Source organism: Eschrichtius robustus, chromosome 12, assembly GCF_028021215.1.
Source record: "Eschrichtius robustus isolate mEscRob2 chromosome 12, mEscRob2.pri, whole genome shotgun sequence".
NCBI lineage: Eukaryota > Metazoa > Chordata > Mammalia > Artiodactyla > Eschrichtiidae > Eschrichtius > Eschrichtius robustus.
This window is the reverse complement of record NC_090835.1, coordinates 15,572,010-15,595,282: the sequence shown is the minus strand read 5'-3', so window position 1 is coordinate 15,595,282 and position 23,273 is coordinate 15,572,010. Positions and strand designations below refer to the sequence as shown.

At 37.4% G+C, this 23,273-nt stretch overlaps 1 protein-coding gene across 3 annotated transcripts in view; it reads left to right on the top strand.

The window, feature by feature from the left end:
• Window positions 1–23,273, top strand: part of CHL1 (cell adhesion molecule L1 like) — an 80,452-nt gene that overhangs the window by 42,887 nt on the left and 14,292 nt on the right. For all 3 annotated transcript variants that reach the window (XM_068557896.1, XM_068557897.1, XM_068557895.1), the window contains 8 exons: window positions 149–289; window positions 616–727; window positions 2,111–2,277; window positions 6,660–6,825; window positions 12,967–13,091; window positions 16,758–16,859; window positions 17,043–17,240; window positions 18,785–18,855. In XM_068557896.1, the coding sequence (XP_068413997.1) occupies window positions 149–289; window positions 616–727; window positions 2,111–2,277; window positions 6,660–6,825; window positions 12,967–13,091; window positions 16,758–16,859; window positions 17,043–17,240; window positions 18,785–18,855 (1,082 nt within the window). The remainder of the gene's footprint in view (window positions 1–148; window positions 290–615; window positions 728–2,110; window positions 2,278–6,659; window positions 6,826–12,966; window positions 13,092–16,757; window positions 16,860–17,042; window positions 17,241–18,784; window positions 18,856–23,273) is intronic.

The following is a 23,273-nucleotide window of genomic DNA, read 5'->3' as shown; positions in this document are numbered from 1 at the left end:
AGAAATTCTAAAGAATTGGCTTCAATGAACTCTTACTCACCCTAAACTGGTCTTAAAATATAAATACTGTGTGACACGCTTAATGAATAGTGTATAAATATTTTAGGTTCTATTTTTTATCACACTGACAGTCTTTAATCTCTTGTAGGAAATCCATTTTCTGGTGATGTCATCTCCCCCAGGGAAATCAGTTTTACCAATTTGCAACCGAATCACACCGCTGTGTACCAGTGTGAAGCCTCGAATGTCCATGGCACTATCCTTGCCAATGCCAACATCGATGTTGTAGGTAAGCATACCTGGGAGCAGCCTATTTGTCTGCTCTTTTCTACAGGAAAATGTTCACGGTCATACTCACAAGTAGATTGAACTCTTGGCACATAAAACATGGGGAAAAATCAAAGTACCTTTCACCTTACATTTGAGCATGAGACCTCATACTAAAAGTTATACTTCCAAAAATGTATTGCATTGGGATACTTTCTAATTCAAGAATACATACTGTGATATTCAACTGCTTTCCCTTATTAATATGGCTAGGATATAGAAAAAAATTAATTTTCTTGTATTACTTATATGAACATTTAAAACTGCATTTATATTGTTTTCCAATAGATGTCCGTCCGTTGATACAAACTGCAGATGAAGAAAATTATGCTACGGTGGTTGGGTACAGTGCTTTCTTACATTGTGAGTTCTTTGCTTCACCCGAGGCAATTGTGTCCTGGTAAGCTGTTACACGGTTTTCTTAAGAGAATGTCAGTTGTATATTGTGCCTTGTTTCTTCATCCATCATTTGACAGGCTGCACTGTGTCAAGTTATTACATGTAGCAAGTGCCTCTGAGAAATAAGGTAGCAAACTTACTTACCTACCTTTCCTGGCACTGTTGACTAGATTTGTAGTATTCTCTCACATGGGGAAATATGGAGAGCCATTTTTGCTCACAAAGGAAAGCAAAAAATTGAAGTGATTGCTAAGACAATTTTATAGGTAGTTTAGGTCTCCATTACGGATGTATCTAAGATCATACATTACTGTTGTTGTTTTGGGTATTATCTAAATAATTGTTAAGTCTGTATTTCATTCCAAGTGCCTATGTTTAAAACTTTGTCAACATGTATTTTGAATTTAATTTTGATATATGGGTTGGTATAGTAACTCCAAACACATCACTGTATGAATCGACCATATTTGTTCCTTCACTAGAAAAACTTGGTTAAACTAGTCTTAAATAATTTTTCCCAGGGCTCTGCAGGGCTGAGATTAGAATGGGGAGAGCAAGGCAAGGTCATCCAAATATAGGGTCAGATTCTGTCTTTATTTAAAATTTGGATATTTTGTTCATTGTGGATTTTTTTGTATTATTTTTGATTTTTAGAAATACCTCATTAAAATATTTATCTTGATTATACTGAGATTTTTTTTTGGCAACCCTTAAATTTTGTCTCTGAGGCAAGTGCCTCACTTGCCTTACCCTAGTGCCCGCCCTGTAAAATCTCGTGTGAACAGCAGCCAGACTTTGTCCTTTGGATATTTTCTCTCCAGTAGCCTCTTACTGTGAAATGTATAGGGAGAATCAAGCTGTGGCAGCAAATGCTTGGAAAATGGATGAATGTAGGAGAAAATGACGCTGGGTGATGAGGGTCAATGTAATCCATGTCCACAGGACAGGAAAGACTTCCTGGCCTATAATATTTCTGAGGGACCAATGTTCCTCTAGGACAGCAGGAGGTTCAGAATGTTTATTATCTCTTTCAATTACTAGCTTTCCCATTTAGTACCCTGAAGCAATGACTAACTAAAGGGTTCACCATCAATAAGGCAGAAACTATTTATTAAACTCTGAGGACAGATGCAAAGTGGTACTGAGCGCTATTATAAATACAGCAGAAGCATAGAGGTCAGATGCAGATTTCCTCCAGTCAGTCTATTTGGGCAGGTAAGATGTATACCTATTGCCTATTTTGGAAAAATTGTGAACTCTAATGGAACATTTCATAAGGTCTGCTAAGCTCCTGAAGAAGGGATAAGACTGAATGACATCAGCGGCCAGTTTGCAAAAGAGTATAGGATTCTATCAAACCCAAATTGATTTCTACTTTCTATAGGCAGAAGGTGGAAGAAGCAAAACCCCTTGAAGGCAGACGGTATCACTTCCATGAGAATGGCACATTACAGATCAACGAGACCACGGAAGAAGATGCTGGTTCCTACTCTTGTTGGGTAGAAAATGCTAAAGGAAAAACAGCAGTCACAGCCAATTTGGATATTAGAAGTAATTTTATTTTGTTCTTACTTTGCATGAATTGTCACATGGCTTCAGTTTTTCATTTTCCCAAGTGAAACAATATGATTTAAGTTCGGGCATCCGTTAAATTTCTTTCGACTGTTTCAAAACTCCTAGATTGGGTTTCATCTAAACGACCCTCACAAGAATTATAGGATATGTCGATGATGTTGTGTCCATGGCTTTATACAATTGTAAGATGGAACTAGGTGTTCTTGGTGATGGATGACCAGCACTATTTAAAAGTCCCCTATTTTGCTGTATTCCTGTAACTCTATTTTATTTCAATAACCAACTCAATGTAATGTCACCAGTATTCAACTCTTTGAACTAAAAATTTCACAAATAAACTCATAAAGGATCAGTTTCGTAAAGACTCCGGCATGACAAAATGAGGAGGGTTTTGTCCTCTTCTTGAGTCATAAACAGCTCTGTATTCTTTCTCTTGTTCAAGCAGCCTGTTTCATTTTTAACTGCTCCCAATAGTTAAGTATGTGCCAAGATATGTCAGTGTCCCAAAGAGGAGCATCTCAGCACCTAGATTCAGGCTGACTGGAACCCAGATCCACAGGCATCAGCAATATTTTGATTTTAAAATTGCTCAGCGAACCCTTTTCAGGGAAACAAAGAATAGAAAGGTTCTATAGTAAATGGAGCGAGGGTTTGTATTTCCTGTGACAGGTCACTCTCATGGCCTGCTACTACCTCTGCTTAGATAACAGGTACATACTCGTTTAATCATCTGTTTTCACTGCTACCTTAACATTTGCCTCTCTCTCTGCACACACACGCACACCCTTCTTTCCTTCTTTTATTCTTTCATCGTATTTTTTTCTGTACCCTAAGTTATCCAACATGCCAGCCCCATGGACTATATTTTTAAGGCATATTAATATTCATTGATGTCTACTTATAGTGGATGTCTCTGCATTTTCAAGTGGTATGTGCAATTTTTAAAATGCTCTTATAACATCAGTGAAGATGATTCTTTTTATACTTTATAAAACCAACCTAGATCAAAGATAAGCAACTCCGCCAGGTGAAAGATAATGAGAGTGAAGTCTGGAATCCAAAGGAACCTTCACATTCCTATTGCCCAACGCAGTGCTTGGCCCAAAGTGGACCTCAAAACTGCTAGTGGCCAGAGAGAAGGCCAAGTTCATAAGCTTTTGGTCTGCTCTAATGTCCATTTTATATGTAAGGGTTATATAGGAATCGTATCCATGAGAATTAAGGGCATACTTTTTAAATATGAAAAAGGAATGTCAGGAATGGAATTGAATAAGAGGCTATGCAGCATGAGCTTTGGGCTCTTCCAGTCTTGAGTTCAAATCACAGCTCAGTCCCTTACTAGTTAGAAAATATTAGTATCCTTACTTAATTTCATTTTAGCCTTAAGTTACCTTCTCGGTAAGGTAGAGATATTAATATTCATAGAATTGTTGTAAAACGTCACAATGAATGTGAACTTCTTCCCAGAGTCTAGTTAAATGAAATAAGTGCTTATTAAATGGTATCAATTATTATTCAATGGATTTCTTTAAATTTAGAATTAGGAGTAGGATGTTTAGTAATTCACTTGAAATTAACACAATTTGATAACCTCTTCAAATTTCATGCTTGGAATATCAAAAACTCAATTTTACTAACACTTCAATTTTTAATCAGTTTCTTGAGTAACATATAGATAGCAAATATTAGAACACGATTGTGGAGTTGGAGGTCAGCTCATGAGATTTGGCTTCTGAGAGGATTACCAAGTGCCACATTGGGGTAAAGTATATCTGCCTTTAATATGGTCCTTAAGAGTAAGGATTATATGTTTTGAAACAATTATAAGGAAACAGACATTTTCCAACACAGCCGTGGTACCAATGTTTGAGCTTCATATTGTTTTGTTTTGTTTTTTAACATATTTATTGGAGTATAATTGCTTTACAATGTTGTGTTAGTTTCTGCTGTATAACAAAGTGAATCAGCTGTATGTATACATATATCCCCATATCCCCTCCCTCCCACCCCTCTAGGTGGTCACAAAGCACCGAGCTGATCTCCCTGTGCTATGCACCTGCTTCCCATTAGCTATCTATTTTACATTTGGTAGTGTATATATGTCAGTGCTACTCTCTCACTTCGTCCCAGATTACCCTTCCCCCTCCCCGTGTCCTCAAGCCCATTCTCTACGTCTGCGTCTTTATTCCTGTCCTGCCCATAGGTTCATCAGGTCCAATTTTTTTCTTTCAATTCCGTATATATGTGTTAGCATACAGTATTTGTCTTTCTCTTTCTGACTTACTTCACTCTGTATGACCATCTCTAGGTCCATCCACCTCACTACAAATAACTCAATTTCGTTTCTTTTTATGGCTGAGTAATATTCCATTGTATATATGTGCCACATCTTCTTTATCCATTCATCTGTCAGTGGACACATAGGTTGCTTCCATGTCTTGGCTATTGTAAATAGAGCTGCAGTGAACATTGTGGTACATGACTCTTATTGAATTATGGTTTCCTCAGGGTATATGCCTAGTAGTGAGATTGCTGGGTCGTATGGTAGTTCTATTTTTAGTTTTTTGAGGAACCTCCATACTGTCCTACATAGTGGCTGTATCAATTTAGATTCCCACCAACAGTGCAAGAGGGTTCCCTTTTCTCCACACCTTCTCCAGCATTTATTGTTTGTAGATATTTTGATGATGGCCATTCTGAGTGGTGTGAGGTGATACCTCATTGTAGTTTTGATTTGCATTTCCCTAATGATTAGTGATGTTGAGCATCCTTTCATGTGTTTGTTGACAATCTGTATATCTTCTTTGGAGAATTGTCTGTTTAGGTCTTCTGCCCATTTTTGGATTGGGTTGTTTGTTTTTTTGATATTGAGCTGCGTGAGCTGCTTGTATATTTTGGAGATTAATCCTTTGTCAGTTGCTTCATTTGCAAATACTTGCTCCCGTTCTGAGGGTTGTCTTTTCATCTTGTTTATGGTTTCCTTTGCTGTGCAAAAGCTTTGAAGTTTCATTAGGTCCCATTTGTTTATTTTTGTTTTTATTTCCATTTCTCTAGGAGGTGGGTCATAAAGGATCTTGTTCTGATTTATGTCATAGAGTGTTCTGCCTGTGTTTTCCTCTAAGAGTTTTATAGTGTCTGGCCTTACATTTAGGTCTTTAATCCATTTTGAGTTTATTTTGTGTACGGTGTTAGGAAGTGTTCTGGTTTCATTCTTTTACATGTAGCTGTCCAGTTTTCCCAGCACCACTTATTGAAGAGGCTGTCTTTTCTCCATTGTATATTCTTGCCTCCTTTGTCAAAGATAAGGTGACCATGTGTGCGTAGGTTTATCTCTGGCCTTTCTATCCTGTTCCATTGATCTATATTTCTGTTTTTGTGCCAGTACCATATTGTCTTGATTACTGTAGCTTTGTAGTATAGTCTGAAGTTGGAGAGCTTGATTCCTCCAGCACCATTTTTCGTTCTCAAGATTCCTTTGGCTCTTCAGGGTCTTTTGTGTTTCCATACAAATTGTGCAATTTTTTGTTCTAGTTCTGTGAAAAATGTCATTGGTAGTTTGATAGGGATTGCATGGAATCTGTAGATTGCTTTGGGTAGTATAGTCATTTTCACAATGTTGATTCTTCCAATCCAAGAACATGGTATATCTCTCCATCTGTTTGTATCATCTTTAATTTCTTTCATCAGTGTCTTATAATTTTCTGCATAAGGTCTTTTGTCTCCTTAGGTAGGTTTATTCCTAGGTATTTTATTTTTATTCCTAGGTATTTTATTCATATTGTTGATATTACTAATTTACTTTCCAAATATGACTCACTGTAACTCATTCAACAAATACGTATTGAGTACCTACTGTACCCAGGCTCCCTTCTGGGCTCTGGAGTTACTTGAATGAAACAAAACAAGCAAAGCCTCCACATTCATGGTGCTTATGTTCGCATTCCACACCTTCATGTTGTTAGTTCATCTATGCATGGGCTTCACCATTTAACCTCAGATTTGAGTTAATAATAAACAAGTTAATAGAAAATTAATTGATTTCCCCTTTATGGTATTTTGATCACATGTCCAGAAGCACTAGAAGGACAATTTATATTATTTTCAATATCCAGAGGCATTTGCTTGCTTACACTCTTGGGAAAATTGCTATTAATATAATACTTCTACCCAGGTGCCCTGGCTTGGAAGGAATGAAAATAGTAATGATATGTGACGTTAGGAAATAACAGTGTGACAAACATTGCATGAGGATTTGACTATCAGTGTTGACCATTTTGGTTGATTAAATTGCAGGCACTTGATAGCAAAGTAAGCTGTGCTCTATAGCTCTAACTAGTATCTTTATTTTGTAAAAACAGATGCTACAAAACTTAGAGTTTCTCCTAAGAATCCTCGTGTCCCCAGATCACACACACTTGAATTACATTGTGAGAGCAAATGTGACTCACATTTGAAATACAGTTTAAAATTATCCTGGAGTAAAGATGGTGAAGCCTTTGAAATTAATGGCACAGAGGATGGCAGGTAGGTAAACTATTTTTTTTTTATCTTTATTGGAGTATAATTGCTTTACAATGTTGTGTTAGTTTCTGCTGTACAACAAAGTGAGTCAGCTAAATGTATACATTTATCCCCATATCCCCTCCCTCTTGAGCCTCCCTCCCAACCCCCATCCCACCTCTCTAGGTCATTACAAAACATTGAGCTGATCTCCCTGTGCTATGCGGCTGCTTCCCACTAGATATCTATTTTACACTTGGTACTGTATATATGTCATTGCTACTCTCTCACTTCGTCCCAGCTTCCCCTTCTCCCCCTGGGTCCTCAAATCCGTTCTTTATGACTGTGTCTTTATTCCTGCCCTGCCACTAAGTTCATCAGTACCATTTTTTTAGACTCCATATATATGCATTAGCATACGCTATTTGTTTTTCTCTTTCTGACTTACTTCACTCTGTATGACAGACTGTAGGTCCATCCATCTCACTTCAAATAACTCAATTTCATTCCTTTTTATGGCTGAGTAATATTCCATTGTATATATGTGCCACATCTTCTTTATCCATTCATCTGTCGATGGACACTCAGGTTGCTTCCATGTCCTGGCTATTGTAAGTAGTGCTGCAGTGAACATTGTGGTACATGACTCTTTTTGATTTATGGTTTTCTCAGGGTATATGCCCAGTAGTGGGATTGCTGGGTCGTATGGTAGTTCTACTTTTAGTTTTTTAAGGAACCTCCATACTGTTCTCCGTAGTGGTGTATCAATTTACATTCCCACCAACAGTGCAAGAGGGTTCCCTTCTCTCCACACCCTCTCCAGCATTTATTGTTTGTAGATTTCTTGATGATGGCCATTGTGACCGATGTGAGGTGATACCTCATTGTGTTTTTGATTTGCATTTCTCTAATGATTAGTGATGTTGAGCATCCTTTCATGTGTTTGTCGGCAATTGGTATGCCTTTAAAGAAAATTACAGGCCAATATCACTGATGAACATAGATGCAAAAATCCTCAACAAAATACTAGCAAACAGAATCCAACGACACATTAAAAGGATCATACACCATGATCAGGTGTGCTTTATCCCAGGAATGCAAGGATTCTTCAATATACGCAAAACAATCAATGTGATACACCATATTTACAAAGTGAAAGATAAAAACCATATGATAATCTCAATAGATGCAGAAAAAGAATTTAACAAAATACAACACCCACTTATGGTAAACTATTATAGTATCTCATAATATTTGCTTGGGATTAAACCTTGCATTTGAAAGAAAAATAGTTGTAAAAGTATACACACTGACTTAAAATATAAAAACTGCTTATTACATTTCAGTCTTTAAGGCAATATTTAAAGGGTCAAACAGTGTACTTGTTTCACGTTACTTCCACACGTTTCTCTCCTCATTTTTGCTACCGATTTTTCATGTAACTTGTACCATCCTGTGAGTGCAGGCAACAGAAACCGCTCCTGTTATTTGAGGAATATTTATTGCGTGGGCTTGGGTGCTCACAAAACCATTGGAAAGAGTGGAGGAGATAGGTCTATGGGTGCTGCTTACTAAGCTTTTGGGTTCTCGGTGATGTGGCACTGCAGCTGCAATTCACATGTCTGGAAATTGCTGCCGTCTTCACTGCCCCCCTCACCCCACTGGTTCTCCTGGTGAGTCCGATACTGCCAGCTCTTATATCTGCCAGAGTCGCTGTCTGCTCACAAGTCCCCAGGGGAGATGGTGCCCATTTCTCGTCTACCTCCCAATCTCATAGGAATTTATCTCATGGGTGGAAGCTAAATCGTATCTCAGATCCTTCCCATTGGTAAGTATTGACAAGTATATTTTTGAGCCTTCCAGCTTCTTTGTAAAGAATATGTAAAAGTGTAGAAGAGAGAATGTAGAGTAAGTGTGACTAGACGCTGACTAGTACTATATTTAAACACTGTTAAGTGTATCAAGGGAAGAGAAAACAGTCAGTATTTAATGAATGTGTGTACTGGCTTTTGGAAGCAGAGGACATTCCTCTTCCTTTCGCATTGTTGCTGAGTTAGGGGTTAAAATTTGACCATCCTTGATCCAAATCTCACCCGCCGTCTTATTTTGTTGTTCATCATTCTGAAAAACTAAATCTGAAGGTCTTTAGACAGGACTTGCATTCCTTAGGCGAGATGGTGGCAGTGTCATCATTAAGAGCATGGGCTCTGGAACCCAGGGGCTTGGGATTGAATCCCAGCTTTGTCACTTATTGGGTCTGTGACCTTAGACAAGCTGCCTAACTTTTCTGTGCCTTAGTTTTATATTCTATAACATAGTTTAGTTCAAAAAAATTGTTTAAGGTAACTTCATCATAGGGTTATTATGAGTCAACACCAAGCACTTAGAATATACTCAGTACTCAGTCCAATTTAGCTGTGACGACTCATTCTCCTCATTTCTCTGGTAGTCTTGTCTCATTTCTGTTACCTGCTTGGTCTTTTTTCGTATTTGTGGGTGTGTGTGCCACTTCTATATAAAGGCATTGATTGGTCTCAGCCTGGGTACTTAATTTATTCCATCTCATCCCTCCTCTGTATTTCATGTTTGTGGAAAGGCAGCATATGTACTGCAACCAGTTGTCAGTGACACAAAAGGAGAATAATTGTTGATACCTAACAGGCTACACGTTGCAACAGAGATCTTCAGCCTTTGGTTAGGTGTGAGATGATTTGTCAACTGCTCAGATCCCCCCCAAATTCTCCCTCTTTTGTCAAGTGTGTAGTTATTTGGGGTCTTCCGTATAACCTCTGGGTTATAGCCAAGAAGGGAATCAGACTCATGCCTTGTTGGTAATGTGACCTGCATATTTAGGCCCTGAATCCAGACTCTCCAACCAGCCTCTTTGTGTGACTCAGTTTTATAGCTTCTGCAGGATGCTGGGGCTGACACTCAAGTGAGCCTCTGGCTCTCTGAGTCACCTAAGTAATGCAGACATTCTTCTAGTTTTCCTTAACACAGAAGTGATATTTGGGGTGGGAAGGGCTGGGAGTGACTGTTGCAGGCTGGTCTTGGCTGGAGCCAGGAGCAGGCATGGAATTGTAGCAGGGAGTTGAGATCACAGGTATCTGCTAAATTTCTGTAGAACCATTAGTAAGCTCCCATTTCTCACCTTCTGCCGGGACACCTTCTCCTTGTCACTAGGCTGGGAACTAGAAGCTTTTACCTAGAAAGTGGTTAAATTTCTGATGCAAAGGCACATAGAGGAAAATGAGAAGTAAAATACCTTCTTCTCTCCCCTTTTGTCCCCTGTTATGTACAGGGGTATGAGAAGCGTTGGAAACTGCTACCCTGGACCGTTATACCTGCTGGGTGCCTCATGTTATGTTAGTGCCTCCCATTCATGCTTTCCCTCTATTATCCTCACAGTAAACCTATTAGGAAGGCTGAAATGACCTCAGGGAATTTTCTGTGGATTTCTAACCTGCAGGTGGCTCTAGACAACACAGTATTGTTACGAAAAATGAAATGGAGTATGGCTATGATATCAAACCACTTTTAAAATTTAGACTGTCCTTAACAAATGTAATGGGGACTGTTCATGACCATAGACAGAGTGAACGACCCAGTCCTGAAGGAGAGGGATGGCAGAGGGATATGTGATGTGTCCATGTGTCCGTGAAAAGGCAGATAAGAGGGAAAAGGTGTCAAAAGCACAAGTGGGAGGGCTTTATCTTGGCATCAAGGAAGGGCTTCTTTTTCCCCTCAGAAATGGCAGCAGATGAATGGGGTAGAACTCAGGGCTGGGGAATAAGAATGCAGAGGTTATAAGGCATTAGATTAGGCAGAGATTATAAGGATAGAAGGGTCTCTTCCTAAGAAAAGAGGAACTAAGGTAATTTGTTCAAGCAGAAAGGCAGGAGGAAAGGGAGTTGGGGGCGTTAAGAAATGTGATTAGTTACAAGCCAACAATGAATTAAATCAATTTGATTAATATTATTATTAACACTCTTTGAGGACATAGTAAGCCAGGCTCTATACACGAATCACTTTACGTGTTTTCCCTCATTTACTTCTCCTGAAAAGAAAGAAAATATTGTTATCCCCATTTCTTAAATAAAGTGAATTAGGCTCCGAGTTTTATGCAAGATTATACAAGTCATAGTTGGTGGAACTGAGCCTCAAACACAGGTCTCCAAAGAAAGCAACGTTTTTAATATTGCCTGGAGCGAAATCTGTTACAAGACGGAATGGAGCAAGAAAACACTGGAGGTTAACATGGTTCGGGGACTAGCGATCTGGATATTTCAGATGAAGGAGGTGAGAGGTTGTAGAACGATGGCAAGTTTCTCATGGGAGGTGGTTAAGCAGGTAAAAACAGGGGAGAAGACTGAGAGGAACAGAGATGACGATGAAGCCAGAGAACAGGTTCTATGTAGAGTCGAAACCATTTTTAAAATGTATAATGTGCTTAACAAGGATTTCTTCAAGCAGAATACAGTTGACCTATGATGGAAACATCGTGTAAGACAGAAATAAAGAGTTGTGGTCTTTGGCACTGAGAATTTGGAGCTGTTTATTACTTCAGCATAGCAGAGTGTATCCTTGCTAACACAAATAGTTGTCAGATTTTGATGTGAGCCAGAATTACCTAGGTATCATGTTCAAATGCAGTGGCTCTTGTCCTATTCCCAAAAGTTCTGATTTGGAAACTGGACTGAGCCTAACAAAGGAAATTTTTAATAACCTCCCTGGGTACATCATACCTACCAGATTTCGAGGACCAGGGGGTCATTCTACCTTGACTAAATGAGGTACATTTGTGAGTTTTAAAAGACAGTGCGTTACAGAAAAGTTGCCCTAAAGTTGCCCTTTCTTTCTGGTGTGAAGCAGCCCCACACCAGGGTACCAATCCTGGCAAGAAGATTGTAGGCTAGATTTCAGCTCCCCTGGGCCCTCGTGGATGTGCAGGGCACAAACAGCCCTCTTGAAGAGGTTATTAAATTGTATTTCTTCATCTAAGAAGGTAAACTTTGCAAAATTGTCAGTGTATGTAATATTCTGATATTTGTACCAAATGGACACATAACTAACATGAACTGAGAAACTGTGTCAAAGCTTTATCAGAATTATAGTGAGATTCTTGACTAGCAATACCAGGTAGTATTGATTAGCAAATCATTCAGTGATTGGTGGAGGGGTAAGGGGCCGACTTTGTCTGTAATCAAAGGGCAGGACCACGTTTGACTTTACTACAGTTTTAATTGGTTTTCTCTAACTCGAACTTTTCAGCAGCCTATATGAGTTTTACGTTGAGAAGCTAAATTATTTAAGATTTTTCTCTCCCTCCCCACAAGGAAGACATTGTTTATTTCAACTAAATAGCACACTGCTGTGAATATATCTCAGATTTAATGGAACTTTATTTTTTTTTAAAAATACTTGAATAGTTATGCTAACAATACACAGGCATAGGGTAAAAGGTATAATTCATATTTTAAAAATTCATATAGTAAACTCAATTACAAATTGGCAAAAAGAGAACAAATAATAAAAAGCCAGCACCAAATGATTTGCAAAAAGAAGTACTAGTCTGCCATCTACTGTTCAGATAAGTCACAGAGTTCACTTTTTATCACACCTTAAAGTGCATTCTATGTGGGAGGTGGAAGGATGGAGAAAAGAGAAAGTTGTCAAAAATAGAGATTGCCAGACTTCATCTCAGATATTCTGGTTCTGTAGAACTGGGGTGTGATTCAGGAATCTGCCTTTGTAAGAAGCTCCCAAGTTGATCCTATGTAGGTGGTTCCCTAAACATACCTTAAGAATTATTCAAATTTATCTTAGCTATTGTGAGGTATGGTACACTCTTCAGACACACCAGGCAAGATGGTTCCGTCACTGACCCATGAATCACAGATGGTTGGATTTGGTAATTTAAAAACCAACCAACCAACCAACCTGATCCCTTTCATGGCTTGTAGACATTTGTGTGTGCTTGAATAATACTTTCCAGTTTTCAAGTATGGCATTCTCTAATAAAATTTGCATTACGGGACAAGTTTTTTTTTTTTTTAATTCTTCCTTAAATTGCTTTCTATGGGGAATATTTAGTTTTGAAAGGATTACATTTCTATTGTTTCTGTTTGTTTCATCCTCATCATAGACCCACTTTTTTCCTGGTAGGATAATTATTGATGGAGCTAATTTGACGATATCTAATGTCACCGTAGAAGACCAAGGTGTATACTCGTGTTCAGCTCACACTGCTCTAGATAGCACTGCTGCTATGACTCAAGTAACCGTCCTTGGTAAGTGCACTAACGAATAAAGAAATCTTTGTTCATTTCTTCTCCATTACTGATTAAATTCCACTGTTCTTAGGCAATTAAACCAATGATTATTTAAGCCCGTGCAGTTTATTGTTAGTTTGAAATTTTCAATTAAAGAGTGACCCTACTTTCGAATGCTTTCGCCTCTTCTGGTTCTAAAGAAGTTAATTGATGCTTAATTTCTTTTTTCTACTTGGGTAACGTTGCCAGAAGCAGTGGGAGGTAGGTGATGCTATCAGCAGAAAGAAAACTGAAGCATGCTTGAGTTCCCAAGACCCCTGAGCTACACTTTCCTAGTGCACAGAGAAATGTGGCTGAGGAATGGAGATGGGCTAGCATGGAGGGGTCAGGGTAGGGGCCCAGTGGTGATTAAACAGTGGTCCTGCCCTAAACCAGTGGCCTAGACCCAGCTCAGCTCCCAGGGTCCCAGGAAGGGGGGGGAGGGAGGGACTTCAAGGGTTCTTCTGCAAAGAAAGGCCTCTGATTTTTTTAAATAATAATGCTAATTAGAAAACAATGTGCACAATTTACTGGTGTAATCAATGCGATTACCCCTGCAGTTACCCACGTTGATAGCTCTTAGACCGTCTGTTGGATAGCTCTCCTAGTTTCCCTTCCAGATTCACCGCCCACCAGCTCTCTGAATCTGGAAACCTGACCTGTGTGGACACCAACAAACCACTTACCCTCAAGCTTTCATTCGGTTCAGCCGTCGGGGAGCCCTGGCAGCAGAGGCAGTGGGGGGAGAGTGTTTTTTTTCTGGATAATCCCTCCCTGCAGGCTGGCCGTGTGTGTGTCCCTCTGCCAAAGTCACTGATTCTCTCAGAGGCTTTGTCCACACAGCTCCCTCTGATGGGATTCCAGTAACTGCCCTGCCCACCCCTCACCCCCCACCCTGGATATCCCGCTCACATCTTTTGAAAGAGTCTTGATTAGAATCTCTTTGAAGTACCCTAACTTGTGTGAACTGTTTACTCTCTGCTGGGACCCTGACTGATAAAGACATTTTTACAGTTTTCTCTCATAATTCTGTTTCAGTGGGTACCATTTAGTTTTCCTTGAGTTTGCTGATAGTCCTTAGAAGAGGTTTGATTTGGCCTAAACACCTTTACCATATGTCTAGATTAATCCTGATTAACACGTATTTGTATCTTTAGCACTTTGGTTGCTGGGATTCACAGGTAGGTTGCCTACCATTGGGTACAGACTGAGAGGAAAGAATTCAGTCTCTTTTGAGGTAGGCTGGTGAAAAATGAGTAAATAGGCAGGTTCTCTCCTAGTGAAGCAAATGGCCACTATATTTTAAATGAGATAAATGACCACCATCTTTCAAGCGAAGCAAATGGCCACCATGTTGGGTTTTCAACAACAACAACAAAAAATGTAGTTCCCAGGTGGTAGGTGGCATGGACTGGGTTCAAAAGAATGAAACCTTTAGGTGATACGTTTCAGCTACCTCAGGGGCAGAAAGGTTCAATCCTTAGTAATCATTCCAGTAGTAATTCTCCAGACAAAAGAGTTGAGCCTAAGGTAAACTGGAGTTTATCCCAGGCACGACAATTATAAGTGTAAATGTTAGGTAGGATCCATGGCCTTTGCCCCCGAGTATTTTGAGCAATGGCAGGGAGACTGGGGTCCCTACCACTTGGTACATGCCATCTAAATTTTCTTGTGAAATTTAGTACATCTGTCTTGTAATGAGGCTGCCATCTTCTAGAACCGTTAAATTTTGATCATTTTAAATAAATAGTGGCTAGGATTACATGTACTATTTACTTATGAGGTAATTACCAAATGTTTTTAGAATGAAAAGAAAATAATAAAAAATAATCTGTGAGATAGGCTGCATTTTCTTAACCACTTCTTGGCGTTTACATTCTAATTTTCAGGCCAGCCTCTGGTTTTAAGAAGCATAGCCCCATAGCTGACAGTAACAAATGACAAATCCATGTATAATTTCTAAAAGGCTCCTTTTCCTGGAAAACAGTGTTTTAAAGTCTATGCTTGACCCATTTTAAACAGAAGTTACTTTCAGAAGCCTTGCCAGAAACGTCCTTTAAGAGCATCATTCGTTTAGGTCTCAGCTGCAGTCCATCAATCGTAGCTCCATGTGGTTCTCGGAAAGAGCAGATTTTAATGTCAGACACAACAGGCCGCGTTGGTTGGTTCAGAAAACGTCAGAAATGAGTGGCCTTAGTCAGTGCTGAAGAGAGGAGCCTAAGTTCTGTGAGCTCAGAGATCCTCAAGCCTGTTGAGGAAATAAGCTCTTATTTAAGGCTCTACAGTGTGGATGCAGCCACTGACCACATTTTTAAAATAAACACATTCTCTTCTGAATTGAAAACAATTTTTTTGTCAGTATAAATTTCCAACAATTGTCAAATACTCAGCAGGAGCCATGGATGTTGCTTCCCACTTGGAGAAGAAAGAGCCCATAAGAAGGCCCCATTAGATATTACTTCCATTGTCTCCTCTGAGAAAAGATAAATGTCCTTGAATACATGGGAGAATTGAAACCAAAGTTTGGAAGTCAGGATCATTAGGGATCAGATTTTTTTTTTAACTGCTCCTTTTATTTTTAAAGTACCAGAAATTTCCACGTACTTTAACACTTAAAGTTTGTCATCGCCGACTCAGTTTTCTAGGCTCTATCACAACATTCAGTGCCATATCTTCCTCTTCCCATATAAACGCCCTTCCTACTCTTCTTTAGAACTCCAGGCCAACAGAGTATAAAAGTTGCTATAATATACTGATAACTCACCGTTACAAATTAAAATAAAAATCCAAACCATGTAGAAAAGAAAGCCTGAGTTCATGTTCTCTTATTTTCCTGTAGTCATAGGGCCTAAATTTATTGCTCTAATATGATAATTAGATTGAAGATTAGGTTGAAGTGATAATATATTTTTCACTTAATTATTTAGTCACAAAACATTTATGTGCAAGGCACTGTGGGTGGTGCAAAAATTAATAAAATATGGTTCCTACTCTGGAAGATCCATTTAGTCACATACAGGAGATGAACCAGGCATATAAATAAGCATATGAGCTGGAAGATACTGGTCTCCTTGATCAAGTTCATGTTTCTCAAAATTCATTGTTCATGATTTCTACCAGGACAGTTGTTTACAAATGCAGACTCCTGGGCCCAGCTCTTTCAGTAAGCCAGAGAAATAGGGCCCAGAAATCTTCATCGTTAATAACTACTCCTAAAAAATATTCTGATGCCGGTGGGCAAAGATGGCCCCTTGAGAACTGGGAATCACCATAGAGTGAGGTAATACAGTAGGGAAGGAATGTACAGATGTGAAGGAAGCTGCATTTGTTTTTTGGGTTTTTTTTTTTTTTTAACATCTTTATTGGAGTATAATTGCTTTACAATGGTGTGTTAGTTTCTACTTTATAACAAAGCGAATCAGCTATACATAAACATATATCCCCATATCTCCTCCCCTCTTGCATCTCCCTCCCACCCTCCCTATCCATTTGAAATAGAACCAGAAGGATTGGTGAGATTTGGCAGTTCAGAGTGGAGACGGGCCCCGAAGAGAAGGGGGCTTGCAGTGTGCCTGAGTGAGGAAGTGGGATCGACAAAGGCAATGATCTGCCTTCTCCTCACCGTTATTTTTCATTATTAATCAGATGTTCCGGATCCACCAGAAAACCTCCACTTGTCTGAAAGACAGAACAGAAGTGTTCGGCTGACATGGGAGGCTGGAGATGATCACAACAGCAATATTAGCGGTAGGGAAGACTTGGGATAACTGTAGTTTCCAGAGTTAAAATTAATATTGAAGCCATTAATACCACCAAGGGTGGATTATCCTTAGAACATCCTTTAAAATGTTTAATATTGTATAGAAATCTTAGTATAACTTAAACATTCTCAATCCATTCTAATGTGTTTTTCTATGTTCCTACTGCCAGAGTATATTATAGAATTTGAAGGAAACAGAGAGGAACCTGGAAGGTGGGAAGAATTGACTAGAGTCCAAGGAGAGGAAACAACAGTCATGTTATCTTTGGCTCCGTATGTGAGATACCAGTTCAGGGTCATAGCCGTGAATGAAGTAGGGAGAAGCCAGCCTAGCCAGCCATCAGACCATCATGAAACACCCCCAGCAGGTATGTAAGTTCACACCTCAAGTTCCTAACAAGTTTTAGTCTGTCGCATCTTTGAACATCTAGGGGGGGAAAAAAGAGAGGATTGATAATGTGGTGTAGGATTTTAGATTTCTCCCAGTAGAGAGCTTGAATAGCTCTGTAAACTTAACAGCACGCAAACTATTTAAAGTACATCAGTCTCAAAAGTCGTGTGTAAATGTTTGATAGATAGCAGGATATTACAAGGAGGTACATGAACAAGCATTACTCTGAGTAATTTCTGATAGCTAAGTATTGTGTTAAAATCAGGTACCATAAAGTAAGTTCTAAACTGAAGTTCAGTATATAGGGAGAAAGTCAACTTTCTCTCTTTATTTTTCTCCTCATTTCAACTTTCTGAAATAAAACATTTGACATGTTATAGGCAGCTTGTTAAATTTTCATTGCATCTAATGTCATTAATTTTATCCATTTAGTGTATTTTTGTATCTCAATAGCTAAATGGATATCTAATACCTATCTAAATTCCCAAGATGCTTTTTAAAAAAATTCTCAAGAATGAGCATGCTGTAGTAGTGTATACAGAATTCAAACTATAATATTGTAAGAATGAGACTTACGTAACGTTATAAACCAATAAAATAATGACAGTGCTGAAATTTGTATTACTGAATTGGGATGGTTATCAATGTGGTCATAGCCTGTTTTTTTTCTCCCTCTGGCTGAAATAAATATGCTAGGATAGAATTCCCTTTTAGGACTGAGAAAAAGCAAGGGGAGATAATAACTGAATCAGATACTTGTATGATTTTAGTATAAATTCATCTTGGCACTAAACTCCATATTTAGCCCTTGTTTATAAAAATGGATCCATCTGAATATATTTCATGGGCACATTAACTGCTGTTTCCTATTTGATGCCCCTAAAACTTGGCTGTTGATATTAATACATGACCTTTAATTTTATTCACTTAGAGGCAAATATTCACAACAAAATTTCTAACAATAATTCTAATAGAAAAGGTAAAGCAGATTTAAAACTTAAAATGTATATTTAAATAGTGGGTTTAGATTTTTAAAAGCAGGTTTAAAATTTAAAGAGCAGGGTTAAAATGAAGACAGGTAAAGAAAACCTTCCACTCTCCATTGAATAATAATTATATCACTCCATGAACACGATTTTACTCCCTGAAGTAAAATACATATTTAAAAGCTGCCTTATGTGAGGTGACATATGTGTTAACTAACATTATTATGGTGATCATTCCACAATATACACATATAAATATTATATATATGTGATATATATACATTCTAAAATCATTATGTTGTACACCTTAACATAATGTTAACTTACACAATGTTATATGTCAATTATATCTCAGTACAGCTGGGGGAAAAAAAAAAACTGCCGTAAATCTTTTTTCAAACTGGGCCAGATAGAAATAAACAAATATAATCAAAGTTTTTAAAAATCTGTTTTTTGTGGGAGGAGGGATGATATGATGATTTATCTATGGACCACACAGTGGGAAAAAGTAATTTTAATACTTGTAATTTTTCAGCTCCAGACAAGAATCCACAAAACATAAGGGTTCAAGCTTCTCAACCCAAGGAAATGATTATCAAATGGGAGGTGAGGATTCTTTATGTGTTATTTATTACCTTTGTGTGTTTTTCCTTTTTTTAGGTCCACATGCTAAGTATAATGATAGAATAATATCTTTTAAGAACAAAGGGCTAAGATTTGTATATTTTATAAATATATTTTATTTGTATATTTTAAAGATCATCATGATTAGAATGTTGTGAAATAGAGTTTAACAGTGGTAGATAATTTAAGAAAGGTTACACAGGTTGATTTCGTTATAATCCATCCCCCAAAGTTTACAATTCCTAATATTTTTATTACCAATATTCTAAATCCTCTCCCATTCAAAAAAAATACTGAAAGTCTTTCAGTAAATTTTGGTACATGGACTAATAAAGATTATTCGTATCAAAAAGATGACTCGCAAGGAATAGTCACCGCTTACTGAGCACTGTTAGGTATTTTGCATACTCATTTCACATTCTGAGAACAGTGTTGTCAAGAGAGCATCATAACACTGTGTTCTAGATACAGAAACGGAGGTCCAGGCTGATAGACAGACTGGCCCATCACCACACAACTAGAAATCAACAGAGCTAAGATTTCGACATGAATATCTTTGGATTTCAAACCCTACTCATTTTCTCTTTATATACATCTCTGTTAAAAGTTACTAAAATAGACTTTCCTCCTTGAATTTGGCATAACATCTTATATCTGCTCAGATGACTTTAATTTTTTTGAATGTCATTTCTAAATTTCTTCTGTAACAGTGGAAAGCTGTTTTCCCCTTCTATTACTTTGACATGTTTGATGAACAAGTATTTTAACTTACTTGAAAGTAGATTGCCATCCAAAGATTTTGATTAACAATAGTTTTGTGACATTGAGTTCATTGAATTTTACAAACATTTTTGAATGTATGCTGGAATATATTAGTTTATTTCCACACCTCATTTCAGATGGGATTTTCTGAAGAATTTTAGAATGTACAAAGTTTGATTTCCTTTTTTCTTCATCATATATTGGTCTTATATGATAACATTGCCCATACCTGCAAAATATGTAGTCAATAATTTTATGTCAAAACTAACCCTTTATTCCCATTTCAGTGAAATTAAGTTTTACAAATTTGAAAAAAAAATTGGTAATATACAGAAACTAAATATATTCAAGAATATTATTATTTTCTTGACTATGTGGCCATAAATAGCTGCTGCCACATTGTCCTGATGATTATTTAATTTAGAATTTGAAATTATATTAGTATTCTTTTAGAGTATCTTATCTTCTTTTAAATTCCATGGAGATTTCTGTAAGAGAGATGATATAACTGGTTGATTAGGTGACAGTAATAGTGTATAATTACCAGGTCAGATCCTCAGAGAAGTATACCATTTTCCACTAACATTAGCTCCGTAATCCTCACCACTCCTCTGGGAGGGTTACAGTAGCTCCATGGTATCAGCATTACATTCTGTCCAGAGAAGCTGGGGACTATCAGTTTAGTGACCTTATCCAGATGCCATGCCCTGAGTCAGTAATGAAAAGAGGGCAGGAATCTGCAGTCCTTCTTACTGATCATCTTATTCATAAATCACTCTCCCCCACCCCCACGCCCCCCCCCCCCCCGCCAAAGATATATAAGACTGATTACTAATGCTCTCTTCTTGGAAGAATGGGATTATACCATGAAAGTGTTTACAACTTGTCTTTGAAGAGTAAATGACAATGTAATTTAGCAATTAATTGACCAGAGGAAGAAAGTACTCAGAGAGATTTGGAACTATGTTGACAATTACATTCATAATATATTCCATTGTGTTTCATATCATTTTGAAATGTCAGAGGTCTAACAACTATAAGCACAACCAGTGAAGTTTAGGTACATTTACTCATCAGTTACTGTTTTGCATCGATTATCCTGTAAAAAGGAGTTAAATGCCAGATAATTCCCCAAGTTGACAAGCGCACACTGTGAACGTATTACCAGCTCCCATCCAAAGACTGACTCACAAAATAATTCCTGTCTACAAGATAATGGCCAGAGAGAAGCAATTTGTTAAAAAAAAAAAAAAAAAAACAACTTTCACAAAAGGGTTAAATAGGAACAGACTAGTTGTCCCTAATTTTTGTTTGTTTTGTTTTCTTTTTAGCATTAAATATGAATAAAAGTAACGTATTATGAGGTCCTTGGTTTATTTATGGCAATTAAAAAAAAGTCTTTGTTCTCCTGGAATGTATAATCTAGTTGGAGAGACAGACAATAAGCAAATACATGAGAAATAAAACAATACCATTTTGAAAAATTCAATGGAGGAAAATAATATACAGACTTTTGTATGTAGCTTGTTAATGAATATGCATTTACTCATTGAATGGGTGAACTTTATATTACAGTCAAAAATGAATTTCAGTTTATTTTATTTAGCTCATGTTCTATTATATATGAATTATCTTTAAAATGTGTCACATTTAATATTAAGGATAGAAATTTTTTTTAAATGTAATGTATTAAATTTGAACTTACTGATAGAACTAATCTTTTTAGTTAGCATTATCTTCTAAGATTCACTTCTCTTGTATTAGGTAGGTCATGACTCACCCACACGTTTTAAGTGTGAAAAAATGATAATATCCTATCCCTCAAAACAGAGAAAAAGAGCCCACTGCACCCTGATTGGTTAAATAATTATACCATGATGAGTTTTGCTTGACTTTTCCCTGTGTTCTTACGTGTAAATGTATTTATGTTAAATTTGAACTTCTATAAAATAGCAAATTTCTAATCTCAAAGACTCCAGAAAACAGACGAACAAAAACAAAACAAAAACAAACAAACAAAAAAACCCCAATTCACTAATGTTTGGGAAATAGGAACTGCTTCAGTTACCTGATTACATGATCACAGCCAAGTTGTTTCACGACTAAAGGACGTAGGATTTATTATTTCTACTGCGAGTATAATAAGAAAATCCATCACCTTTAAAATGAATTTAGGCAGTACAGAAAATCTGTCCAGTTTCTAGATGACTCATTGTAACCTTGCTTTGTCCATAGATCTCTTTGACAATACGATAGAAGTATAGTTTTGCTCTAGAAAATTATACATAGAAAGTTTTCCTAACAGTTTCACGGCTTTTCAGATCCTTTGAAGGGCACTCATGGACCCCATCTAGAGATGCCTGGCCATCAAGTTAAGAACCTCTTTTATAGAGATTCCTTCCTTCCGAGCAGCTTCATGGGCGGAGGGAAGGCTGGTGGTCTTTCCCCACCACTCACATCCCTGGCTCCGTATTGCTCCTCTGGTCTGTTATCTTTGGTGGGGGCCTATTTGAGAATTTGCTGAGGTTTTGTTGTCCACTGTCTGAAAGCCAAATACAAAGTATTCCTGCAGTTTCTTTGGGAGCCTAGGCACCAAGGAGGCTGGCAATTTAGGTAAGATTTTTCTTAAAAGTGTTGCCTGTGGTGGCACGGTTAGTTTTAAATTTTTCCAGAGAGCTTTATCAAATGTAACTATTTTTCTTGAAGCAAAACATGTGTAAATTGAATCATAGTATTTGTACACATTTATTGTCAGTTGGGACTGAAGGAAATTGTAATTGCAGATTGTAGTATGGAACTAAAAGCTTGTGGCCTGATTTATCCGGGCAATGCTAAAGCCTCTGGTGAATTTATATCTATATGAGAGTAGAAAATATCTTGGGGCAAAACTTGGAAAGCAAAACATAAACAATGACTATGAAAATCTCAGAAAGTTTTTGTTTTGATATTTTTTCCTCCTAGCTAATTTAAGTATTCACCCTGGAATAGGCATAGACTTGAAATTATTTTGCTGATTTAGCGCTATACTTTCAACTTAATTCCATCCAATCCCTCTAATAAGTATTTTAGTAAAGTAGACTGAGTCCAGAAGCATTGCAAATTCTGTAAGAACACTATATATGATATTATTGAATCACTTGCATATACAGACAAAACTACTACTTATATAAGTGACCCTTATAAATCTATGACTAAAATCACATTTTTATGTATTCTATGTAACTGATTCACTTAAATGCACATTCCCATTTTTATTATATTAAACAGATGGTTTAAATCACATTGATGTTTTTTGAATTAAAGTACTGTTCGATTAAAAACTGGAGTGGAAATAACCAATTTCCTATATGAGAAATTCCTCCACTAATATATTTCTATACAGCAAAATAAAGTGGAGGGTGGGGAACACTTTCTCATAAAAGAAATAGAAAGAGAATGGGCAAGGAGCTGGGGAAATATTTTATTGTAGAGAGGAGTACATCCTCTGGGTACTAATGTATAAAAATGCATATTATCCAAAAATATTTACTTGCTCTCTCTCTTCTCTTGGAAGGAAGATGGAGGAGGATGGATGGAGTCAGGTAGAAAGAGTTCTGACTGAAAAGCCATGGAAAAAAATCCCATTTACATCCATGGAA